Genomic DNA, 11,516 nt, shown 5'->3' with positions numbered 1-11,516 from the left:
ATACGAGACATCGTGAAACGAGGAGAGGTTGTTGTCGCCAAGATTACATCAGTAGATAACCTGGCAGATCCTTTCACTAAGACTCTTCCGGCGAGAGCTTTTGATAGGTATGTTGAGGGGATGAGAATCAGATGTATGACAGCATTTATGGCAGCATAGTCTTTTAGTATAAATGGGAGATTGTTGAGATGTATACTATAAGCCTAGCTTTTGTATGAACATCTGTTTTGAAATATTTTGAAATGAGAATCACTTTGGTCAAATGTTTGCATTTTATATTTATATATATGTCAATGTAGTTGTCTATTTAATTTATATTGTAGATAACATGGTGTATGGTGCCACACAGAAGATCATGTTATCGGTTCCTTATAAATTATAAATAGTAGCTCACAACCAAGATAGATTGGGACAAACCATTGGAGCGGTTGTAGTGTAATTTGGTATTAGTCTACCTTGACTAAAAAATTACACTAGTACACTATGTGTGCATTGAGCAGGACCGTTTGAGGTTGTTCGATTTGTACTGACTACATAAAAGAATAGAACCTTTGTTATTATGGATGTGCGTTCTCTTAATCCCTATATAATAATAAGCACGTATACTTAGTATTTATTTCTTTAACTTATCAATGGATGAGATTTATTTGTTAAATCAATAGGCTGGATGAGTTGGGAAATGGTACTATTTATATGGTGTGTTATTGATTATAGAAGGAATCTGTGTCCTAATTATTTAGGTTGATGATGTCCCCTTGAGGAGCTCATAAGGATCATGTAAACCTTGCAGGTGGACTTAGTCCGGCATGATAATAAAGTTGAGTGGTACTACTCTTGGAATCAGATGTTAATTAATTGGGTTGTCAGTAACTCAATTAATTAATAGACATACGATATCTTAAACACAGGGAGATTAACGCACTCATGATAAGAAGGAGCTCATATTGTAATATGGGATTAGTGCGGTAGTTCAATAATAACCCTTTAGTGGTATGAGTTATTATTGATGGACTTGGGTTGGGTGTTCGGACCGAACACAGGAAGCTCAATCTCATCAGGAGGCCTAAACCAATTCCTCCTCTACGTCCCTGTTGTAGCCTCTATATAAAGCCTCTCATCCACCCATCCATAACTTGGTTTGGTTTAACTGGGTTTGGTTTAACTTGGTTTAGTTTAACTAAACTTGGTTTGGTTTAACTTGGTTATAGAAAGAGAGATTTTTTCTAAACAGAATTCGGTTATAGAAAGAGATTTTTTCCTAAACAAAATTCTGTTATTTTTTTCTTTCTCTGTAACCGACGGCAAACCTATAAAAAGGAGTAGGTGGTGGCTTCTAAAACCTAATTTTCTAATTTTCTCTCTTCTCCTCCTTGTGGTCGGCGCCCCTCCCTTTCCTCCTCACCTAGGGCTGACGCCCCTCCCCTTCTCCTTTGCTAGGGTCGGCGCCCCCTTTATCCTTGGTGGTCGGCGCCCTCCTCTTGGTGGCCGGCGCTCCCTCCTACTTTGTGGCCGGCGGATTGGAGAAGAGGAAGAAGAAGAGAAGGAAGAAGATTAGAAGGTGCCCCATCCTAGAGCTTCCTTTTATATCCGGTGGTTTGGAAACCGAGAAGAGAAGGAGGGTGGTGTTGTCTTGGTAGATCGTCACCCACACGACGTCCAAGAAGAAGAGAGTAATACGACAGAATATCAAGAGGTCTTTAGCTACAAAGAAAATGTACAACTAATTCTTTAATTCCGCTGTGTAATTAGCCAAGTTTTCTTTCTATCGATTTTGAATACCAACACAAGAGGTCAATGATCTTGTACTTCGATCAAGGTGTGTTTTGATTCGTCAAGAACTTGCTTGATTGATGAAACACATGTCTGATCGAACATGCGGGTTGCTAAGAATAGTTCTGTACTTGTACAATTTTTATACAGAAAATTTTAAACAGAACGGAATTCCAGCGCCTTCAATAATCAGGAGAACTAAATAAATACATAAGACTTGGTTTCATATTATTCCGAACTCTCTAAGTCCATTAATCAATTTCAATCAAAATTGACTGGCGGGTTTAAAGAACTCAGAATGATATGAAACTAGATATTATGTGTTTGTCTAGTTCTCTTGATTGTATCTACATCCTCAAATATCATTTTCATTCATCATATTGAGAGCATAAATTTTTTTAACATGAATATCATCAAAAAAATTTAATCGATTACTATAGTGTAACAATTTATTAAAATGATGGTTGATGATCATAAAAAGACATCATAACATGCTAAAAAAATCTGATTTGTGTTTAATAAAATTATTATTCTCAATATGGCATATGAAAATGATATTTGAGAGTGTGATATAATCGGAAGAACTAGAGAAGCATCTAATCTGTTTTATGTCATTTCGAGCTCTTTAGGTCTATCAATCAATTTCTACAGAAAAAAGCTTAGAATGATATGGAATAAGATCCTAGATACTCATCTAGTTCTCCTGATTATATCATACTCTCAAATATCAATTCGATACACCTTATTAAAAGCAGCGAATTTTTTATCATAGAAGGTTTTTTATTATTTTTTTTAATGAATTGATTGTTATACTATAGAAATTGATTCGACAAGTGAATTAATCATGCTACTATTTACTTATGCCCTTGAGATATGATGCAGTGGCAAGACATTAAGATTGTCACACAGGCACCTGTGGTTCGATCCTCAGTTATGATGAATTTGTAAGAATTTTTTCTCCAAATGGGATGTGCAACCAAAGGATGCTGGGATTCTTAACCGTCTGTCGTGAGTACTTTCTGATTTACCCTGATGACACGTGGGAAGATTCCGTATGACCAAGCTAGTCACCCCAAGGGCTAATTAATGAGGTTAATTGGGTTTATCATAATCCAGAGCTATGGTGCAGTGGCAATGTATCCAGGTTGTTACCTAGGTATACACGGTTTGATCCCCAAAGAAGAAAATGGAATTGAACAATCGTACGGGCATTTCTATGTTGTATACGTCTCCGCAACGGAATTTATTTTATTCTTCTCTTCTATTCTATTGAAGAAATCGAATTTATCTTATTCAGATCGTTGAATTATCCATTTACCGCCCTTCCTTTCATAGGAGTAAAAAATACTATGATGGTTCTATTACTTTATATAGATATCTTATCTATGATTTAACAATCCCAAAGTTCCCTTCCCCAATTATGACGAATTTAGAAAAAAAATTTCTTTAAATGGAATGCATAATCCAAAAAAAAAAATTATGTATAAATTAGATCGATTAGGAGGATTAGTCAATTAAAATTAATGAATTTCTTATTTTTTTTATTATTATTATATATATATATATATATATATATAAAAGAAACCGATAAACTGGGTAAACAAAGTCGCTCAACTATATTAATTGAAAGAACGTTCTGATGCACTAAACAAAATTTAGGACACCAAACTAGCTATAGACATAGAGAAAAAAAAATCATTTCACTCATCGAAATTTATCCTTCTTTTAAAATATGCTTTAAAATTGATGACCCCTTTTAAAATTATATCTTCTTTAATTTAGTTATATCTCACTAATTATTATATCATCTTCCTGATTTATCGCGAACAAGTACGTCACTTCGTATGTAAGCCTGCACTGCTAGCAAAAGAAAAAGTTTTCCAACGTGTTGTTTTGTAAAGTAAATTTATCCGTAGGTTTTCTCTTTGCAGTCCTATTTGGCTACCCCTACCCTGGTAGCTTTTAGGTTTCTGCTTTCCCTTGGCTACACTGGGCGACCTTGCACCTCAGACCACCGTCCAACGATCCCGACAGTCAATCCACCCTCCGTCCTCGGCTACCCTGTGACAATGCCCAAATTTTAGACTAACTCCAACGGATACTTTTTTACCTCATTTTAATATAAAAAGAATCTTAATTACTCTCTAACATAATACTAAAATTTATATTATTTTAATGCACGTAAACAGTATTATTCTCCAACATAATACTAAAATTTATATTATTTTAGTGCACGTGAACAGTGTAGCACCATGTAAGTACTTTTTTTAATATAATATATTATAACATTAAATTTATATCTAAAATATTCTTAAATATTATAAATTAATATTATTTAATTTAAATTTATTATGTAAATTTTTTAAATTATAAATTTATATTAGTTATTAAGTTAAATAAGTAATATTTTAAAATATTAGTAATTATTATCGTAATCAAAATATTTAATAAATTAATATGTATGTTGAATAATAAATTATAAAATGAAAAAATAGAATATTTTAAGGAATATTTCTTTTAGGTAGGAAATGATATGTATTGGTTGGAGTTGAAAAATTATTTGGTGCTAAAGTGACACCGAATTGGTATTGAAATGACACCAACATAGGTTTTGTCGTTGGAGATGGTCTTAACACCAACGCCAGCTGGGATGCAGGGGCAGGAGCAGGGACAATGCAACACCTACAAACTTATTAGAGCATCTCTAATGGAGATGGGATTCTCTGGACCGCTTTTTGCGGTCCAGAGGATGGACCACTCCATGCATTGGTTCATTTGAATGGACCCTACTTGTTTAATAGATGGGGTCCATTCAAATGAACCAATGCATGGAGTGGTCCATCCTCTGGACCGCAAAAAGCGGTCCAGAGGATCTGCTCCCTCTCTAATGGGGTGTTAAATGAACAATATAATACTCATTTAACACCTTCTCTCCATTATAAGTGGATATTATTTATAATGCTCACTCACACGATAGAAGAGAGAATAGGGTTTGATCACCCTCTCTCTCTCATTTGTTTTTTATTTTGTTTTTAAATTTTAAAATTTTTAATATGATTTAAAAAATAATAAAATTGTTTTTTATAAGTATGATTATTATTGAAAATAATAATAATGTAAATATTTTAAAATATATTTATTTAATATAATATAATTTTAAGATAAGTGAGTGGATGATTAAGTAATAAATAATTAGTGTTAATGTTAAAAAGGATATGAATGAAAGATATATTATTATAATGAGTATATGACAATGAATTTTATACTTTTTGATGATAAGATGATGAGTATTATAATGATGATACATCTGCTCTTAAGCAACATAAAAGTATTTCTGCATAGGGATGTAAACTAGTCGAACCGAGCCGAACAGTATTAGGCTCGAGCTCGGCTCGTTTAACTTATATTCGGACTTGAGCTCGGCTCGAGCTCGAATCGAGCTTTTATCACAAGGCTCGAGCTCGGCTCGTTTTAGAATTATCAAGCTCGCGAACAGTTCAAGCTCGGCTCGTTATTAGCTCGATTATCAAAGTTAACGAGTCTAACTCATTAAGCGAGCTCGGACTCATTTTCAAGCCCGTTTAGAGCTCATTTTTGACTCATTTTAGAGCTCATTTTAAGGCTCGTTTTAGATCTTGTTTTTTTGACTTATTTTAGAATTCGTTTTTTGACTCGGTTTAAGGCTCGTTTTAAAGTTCATTTTTTTGGCTCGCGAACCTATAAATGAACATGTTCGCGAGCTCACGAGCCGAATATCCTTAAGCTCGAGCTCGGCTCGATAAAATTGTCGAGCTCGAAATCGAACTCGAGCTCGGCTCGATAAGATAAACGAACGAACTCGAACGAACTTTTTATCGAATCGAGCTCCGAATAGATTGCGAACCGTTTGGTTCATTTACATCCCTATTTCTGCATGTCCAACAATACGACACGTCTCCCGATTTTCTTTAAGCAAGCAATCCCATTTCAATCAAGCAATATACCACACTCAAGCAATCGTCCATCTCGAGACCAGCAACAAACAATCTCACCAACATCCACCATTCTCAAACCGACCAATTTAGTTATATATTCAATATTCACACAGATTGCCAAAGGGTAGTAATGTTGCCGAGCTTCGCTTCGCGTCGCCTACTAATAGAAGCATGCAGCGCCATGAAAATAGAAACAAGTCAATTGTTACTGCTTGTTGCGCATGCAGTGTTCTTTCTTAGCCTGCTGATATCGTACTGTAGCAGCAAAGTTCAGAGGGCAGAAATGGCGTTGATGGTCGTGGAAGGTGATGTGAAGAGAGGATGGGCAGTCATCACGGGAAAAGATATTCGAGAAAATCCTGATGCTGCTGCACGAGCAGTGGAAAAAGTATACTTGGAGATGGCCAATCGTCTGAGGCTCTTCACTCCCTCTATCCTGCAGTTGTGTATATCATCCAATATTATAAGTTTAATTAAGACTAACTGGACAAGAAAATATGCAACGAAGACTTGGCAAAATCATAAACTATATACAGTTAAGAGACATGCTACATAGATATCATCCAATCTCATGGTTGATTGGCAAAATCAATATTTGCAGAGTATCAAAGAAGGAATATGTATTTGATGTTAAAGTCGAAGAGAGCACTCAATCCAACTCAAAAGGTGCAGACACTTGAGCGAGAAGCCTCTTAGTATTTACCTGAAGATGACTATTCAACCCAAATATTAACACACTTGAAGATGCCATACTAATTTGTCTCCTTAACATTGAAAGAGTTGGGAGATTGACTCCCAAAGGAAATCCAATCCAACTCCAAATGTCAAAGCACTTAAGGTGAAAATTCTATTAGTATTTCAAGTTTTTAAGCATATTAAACAGCTCTCATTTGGAGATATGGAGCTATAAAAGTCAGGTTGTATCACTCACATGTTTCACATCCTGTTTTTAACATTTGATTCTTAGACGTTGTTGTAGGATATTATATAAGGAATATGCATTTGTTGCTAAAGTCCAAGAGAAAAATCAGCGTTAACTCTAAAGGACAAGACACTTAAGCAAGTAACCTAGCTCTTTGTAAGCATATTTATAAGAATTTGAAAATGTGACTAATCAACCCAAATGTCAATTGTAGTTAAGAGAGGATTTAGAGATGTGTTCCTTTTCTCACTTCCTAATCTCTTCAATATGCTCCCTCAAGAGCAACATTGGCAGAGGTGAGAGATTGACTCCAAAATGAAATCAATCCATCTGTAAATGCCAAAGCACTCAGAGTATCAAACTTATGAGTATTACATATTATAAAAATTCTCACTTGAAAATGTGGCGCTATAAAAGTGAAATTTTATCCTCTTTAGCCTTTGATTCTTGAACTTTCTTGCTAATGTGGGAAAAACATATTTTGCTAGTAAGTCCTGCTGTAATTGAGATTGAAAGCCAGAAAACAATTTTAAACTTTGTACAAGCAGTGGTGGTGGGATAATCACTCTGCAAATTTAGTTCTATCATACATAGAATGTTGTAGAAGATATTTCTTAAAAACATCACCTTGATCATAGGAAATTAAAAACGAGCAGCCCATAAAAGAGAATGCCCTGGTGGATCCGGTGAGATAGGTGGGATAGATTTCATTTGCCAAGGCAGATGGTCAATCTGTTGCAGAACAAAAGAAAACAAGAATGAGGATCAATATCCTACTAGTTTAAAAAGAGAGCTTGGAAATATAAGCTAAGATTTGATTTAAATTATACTCAATTAGTTACTTGGGGTGAAACAGGAATTGAACCACAATATGAAATAACATCAAATTTACTAGGAAGCAAGATTGAGGAAACGACAAAATTTAAGGAACTAGCAAAAAAAGCTACATTTGTTTTGCCAGCATTAGAAACGTCAGAAGGACTAGCCAGTGGATTAGGAATTCCCCTTGGAAGTTGGACAACTGGTTGGGCAATACTCAAGTTCAGATCCACAAGATGACCTGCGGGCATTTCAGAAAATCTTGTGAACTCCACCAAAATGTATATAACTGATCGCAAGAAACATGCATTAATATAATGAAAAAGATTTTAAAAAAAAAAAGAATTTGTTTATTTACCTTCACTGTCACCCGTGCCAAGTAGTTCTGTATCGTAATTACTTAGCTCAAAATTGGTAACAGCTTCCTTCCCATTATACTTTATAGCAGCCATGTCATAAGCCCTAATGTAAACAAGTGGCGTTAGAATAGAACCATCACACATTAAAATAATAATTTGAGAGTAGAGACAAAACAGTAATGAGACTATTCATGTTAAGAGAGACCTTGCAGCTTCTATTTCGCTGTCGAATAGCCCAAGATATATATACCTGCACATCCATTGATATTCTCATAGGTAAAAAAAAAAAAAGGGCTATTGCCTCTTTATTTGGCAAAGGGAAGAAATTATTAATTTATCGAAGAAACAGTTCTCATAGATGTTTATGATATTCCCTTTTATTATATAAAAAATAGGTCCAACAGATGTTTATGATAGAAATGCAAGAGCAAGAAATTATCTTGATCTAAGACGTATAAGAAAAAAGAAGCATGATTAATAGACGATTAAGCACTGGGGAATAAGACTTTACTTCTTGCCAAGGAATTGTCCCATGCGTGCTTCCCAGCGGCCGCACTTGTGAAGGGTCACTCCTCTATATTTAGAACTTCCCCTTGAAAATCCAGTGCTTTGGCGACGAAGAATATGCACAAATTCTTCCTTTGACAAATCCATCATCTACAGAATTTCCAACAAAATAGGGAAAACTAGGCCATTTTAAAAAGACATTTGTTTATACAGTGAATCAAATATTTCAAACTCTAATCCTCCATTTACTGTAAAGGAAGGAGAAATGGATGGCTTATGAAGAACCTCTTGAAGAGATAGTTACCTGTTTTAGATCCTCTTCATAATCACAAAGGCTAAAGTTGATATCAGCACCAACTCCTCGAAACTTAATTGCAGCGCGATCATAAGCCCTGAGTAAACAATATTCTCAATATTGCTCCTGCCTAAGTGGGTAAGTACGTGACTGAAATAGAAAGCACCAGACAAGAAAATAATGCTCACCTTGCAGCAGCGTGAGCTGTGTCGAAGCCTCCTTTTAATGCCCAACCAATCAAGTGCAAAATAGTAAGTTTCAGAAATTAATGACGGAGGAACTGACAAAAAGGGGGACCTTGCTTACCTAAATATACTTGTTTGCCGCAGTCCCTGCACCAAAGCTCATATCAATTTACCAATTTTGGGCGAGCAAGAAAAAGAAAGTAAATATTAGAGGGCAATTTGCTCACCAGATGTGCGATTCCCATCTCCCTGTTCTGCGGTAAAACGTAACACCACGGTACTGAGAGCTCCGAGACCGTGGCCCACGGCGACTCTTCTTCACTTGCGGTTGCTGCTGCTGATTGAGAACCCTAAAATCCATCCGCGACTCGTGTTTGGAGAACGAGAAATCGATCGACTGCGGCCCGGAGGAACACGAGAAAGGAGGCGCTACACCCGTCAACTGTGAAGTTTGCGAAATCGCCGGCGCCGGCGCCGGCTCCGGCGGAAGTAACTGCATGGTGAATAATCCAGGCTGGACTACCCGATCGTCATCTGCACTATCTCCCGCCACACTTTTAGAGGCGGAGCTCTTCAAGATGACGAACTGGAAGGCCGGAGCGGGAAGAGTACAGCAGCAGTCGCCATCGGCCAGATCGACTGGGGCCTCGACGCTGAGGAAGGACGAATTGGAACTTCCGGAATCACCGGATCCGCCGTAATCGACGGCGACGATCTTTCCCTCCATCGCAGCCGAGTCGTCAGAAGACGCCAAGTTTAGGTCGAACATCGATCGGCCCTCTGCGAATCAATCGCGTCCGAACTCTTCGTGATATCTCCAAGAACTCCCGGCAGCAGCTTAGCTTCCGGGATCTATTTCACGACTTGCGGAAGAAGAACCAAAGAAGGAACAGATAAAAGCAAGACAGGGCCGAATCGTTCTTCCTAAACATCTGTCTTCTGATTCACTTTCAAGATCAAAATGACAGCTCAAGCCAATCCCAACGTTCCTAGAATGCAAGAACTTTAACCCTAGTCTCAATCTCTCTTTCCCACTCTACCCTTCCTTCCCCAAACTGCCCGGCCGAAAGATCAAACAAAAACGGACACCAAACCAAAGGCACTAGATCGGTAGTTCAGCAGCGTAGAGAGGTAAAGAAAAAAAAAGGCAAAAAAAAAAACAGCAACAGCCTTAAAGGTAATACGGCGGAGAGATCGCCGGCGGCGATCAGAGAAGGCGAGCTCAAACTCAAAGGCTACCCCCTTTCACAGTTCGTTTTCCGCAAGAATATGTAGAGGTAAGAGACGGTGTCAGGTAACTGGGGGAACCAGTACCCCGGTCGACTTCCGAGACCAAATCTCCTGGTAAACAAAAGATTAGGAGATAGTGGCCTCTTGATTACTGTTGGATAGTAATCGTGATCCGATCATAATTAATTATAATTTCCATTATAATTGGATCACAATTACATAAAAGTGGATCATCCTGCCCATTTTTTTTTTTTAACCAAGAGATCTTCTCTCATCGACTTCCTCCAAACGGGAGCCCTATATCTTACAAATCGGGGAAATCCCGAACGTCCGATCGATTTTGGACGGATCCGGAGCGTGGAACAGTGAAGCCGAGTGGGAGAAAGGAGTACGTTGTTTGAAAAATAAATTAAAGAATTATTTATTGATGCTTAAGATGCTCCATATCATATTAAATCAATTAATTAAGAAGAAGAGTACGTTGTGTGATTATTTATAATATACGTCTTCATGGAGGAAATTTCCGAGAAATTTAACGTTAAGAGGCTCTGCATTGCTGATGATGATCAAGTCGATCAAATCAATGTAGAAGAATGGACGAGAGAAGCCCCGGGGAATAATGTTGCCATGGTTACGTATTAAAATAATAATAATAATAATAATAATAATAATAATAATAATAATAAAGGAATTTAAGATATGAGTAAGCACTAATGATTTATGCTTAATTTATAATTAAGCTTATTTTCAAGTAGTTTATTTATGATCTTGTGATGCCCTAGGCTTTTTAATATATTTTTTGTGAGAAGGTTTTCATGTATTATTAAAATGTCTCTCCTCATAGAATAAAAATGATTAAAGGATTTTAGTATTAATCAAACCTTATAAGATGATTTAAGAAATACTTTAAAATATTGAAATATATTTAAAATTACCCTGCGTACTGACATTTTTCTTTCCTTCTTTTATTATTATTATTATTATTTGTGTATTGTGAAATTAATACCTTATTACAATTTTGTCTAAAACATCCTTATATATTTTATTAATATTAAAATATATTTTAATATTTCTCATGTACTAGTACAATAATATATGTAAAATATTTATTATTATTATTTTAAATTATCACCCCCATCATTAAGCCAGTCATAAGTCATAATATACTATAAAATATAATTTTTAAGAGTATTTGTTAATTGTTGTTACTACAATAAAAAAAGTATTTGAAAAACTATAAACAAGTATTTTAAAAATATTAATATTTTAATTATTATATAGTTATATAAAAAATTGATTTAAAATGAATAATGAATAAACTTGAACAATAAGAATAAGATTATAATTGTAAAAGCCAAAAAAATCTAAGTACGATTATAAAATATCAAAATTAAAGAAAGATATCTGAGGGATATTAACAAAATAATATTCGATTAATATGTAAATTATATTATT

The 11,516-nt window shown here is 35.6% G+C and overlaps 1 protein-coding gene across 2 annotated transcripts; it reads right to left on the bottom strand.

Moving 5' to 3' along the window:
- Window positions 1–5,711: 5,711 nt before the first annotated feature.
- On the bottom strand, window positions 5,712–10,160 carry LOC122015295 (APETALA2-like protein 1). Of its 2 annotated transcripts, XM_042572108.1 has the most exons (10): window positions 9,059–10,160; window positions 8,953–8,978; window positions 8,835–8,865; window positions 8,656–8,743; window positions 8,356–8,501; window positions 8,050–8,094; window positions 7,844–7,947; window positions 7,614–7,726; window positions 7,294–7,398; window positions 5,712–6,180 (listed from the first exon to the last, which is right to left on the bottom strand). In XM_042572108.1, exons 1-9 carry the CDS (start codon window positions 9,598–9,600, stop codon window positions 7,309–7,311), a joined length of 1,185 nt encoding a protein of 394 aa, XP_042428042.1. In that variant the 5' UTR covers window positions 9,601–10,160; the 3' UTR covers window positions 5,712–6,180; window positions 7,294–7,308. The 2 variants fall into 2 exon arrangements, with proteins under 2 accessions (XP_042428042.1, XP_042428043.1); XM_042572109.1 differs by lacking the exon at window positions 8,050–8,094.
- Window positions 10,161–11,516: the final 1,356 nt, after the last annotated feature.

The sequence above is a fragment of the Zingiber officinale genome, chromosome 8B (genome assembly GCF_018446385.1).
Source record: "Zingiber officinale cultivar Zhangliang chromosome 8B, Zo_v1.1, whole genome shotgun sequence".
Lineage (NCBI taxonomy): Eukaryota > Viridiplantae > Streptophyta > Magnoliopsida > Zingiberales > Zingiberaceae > Zingiber > Zingiber officinale.
Note: the sequence above shows the minus strand (reverse complement) of the source record. Positions and strands in the feature narration are given on the sequence as shown.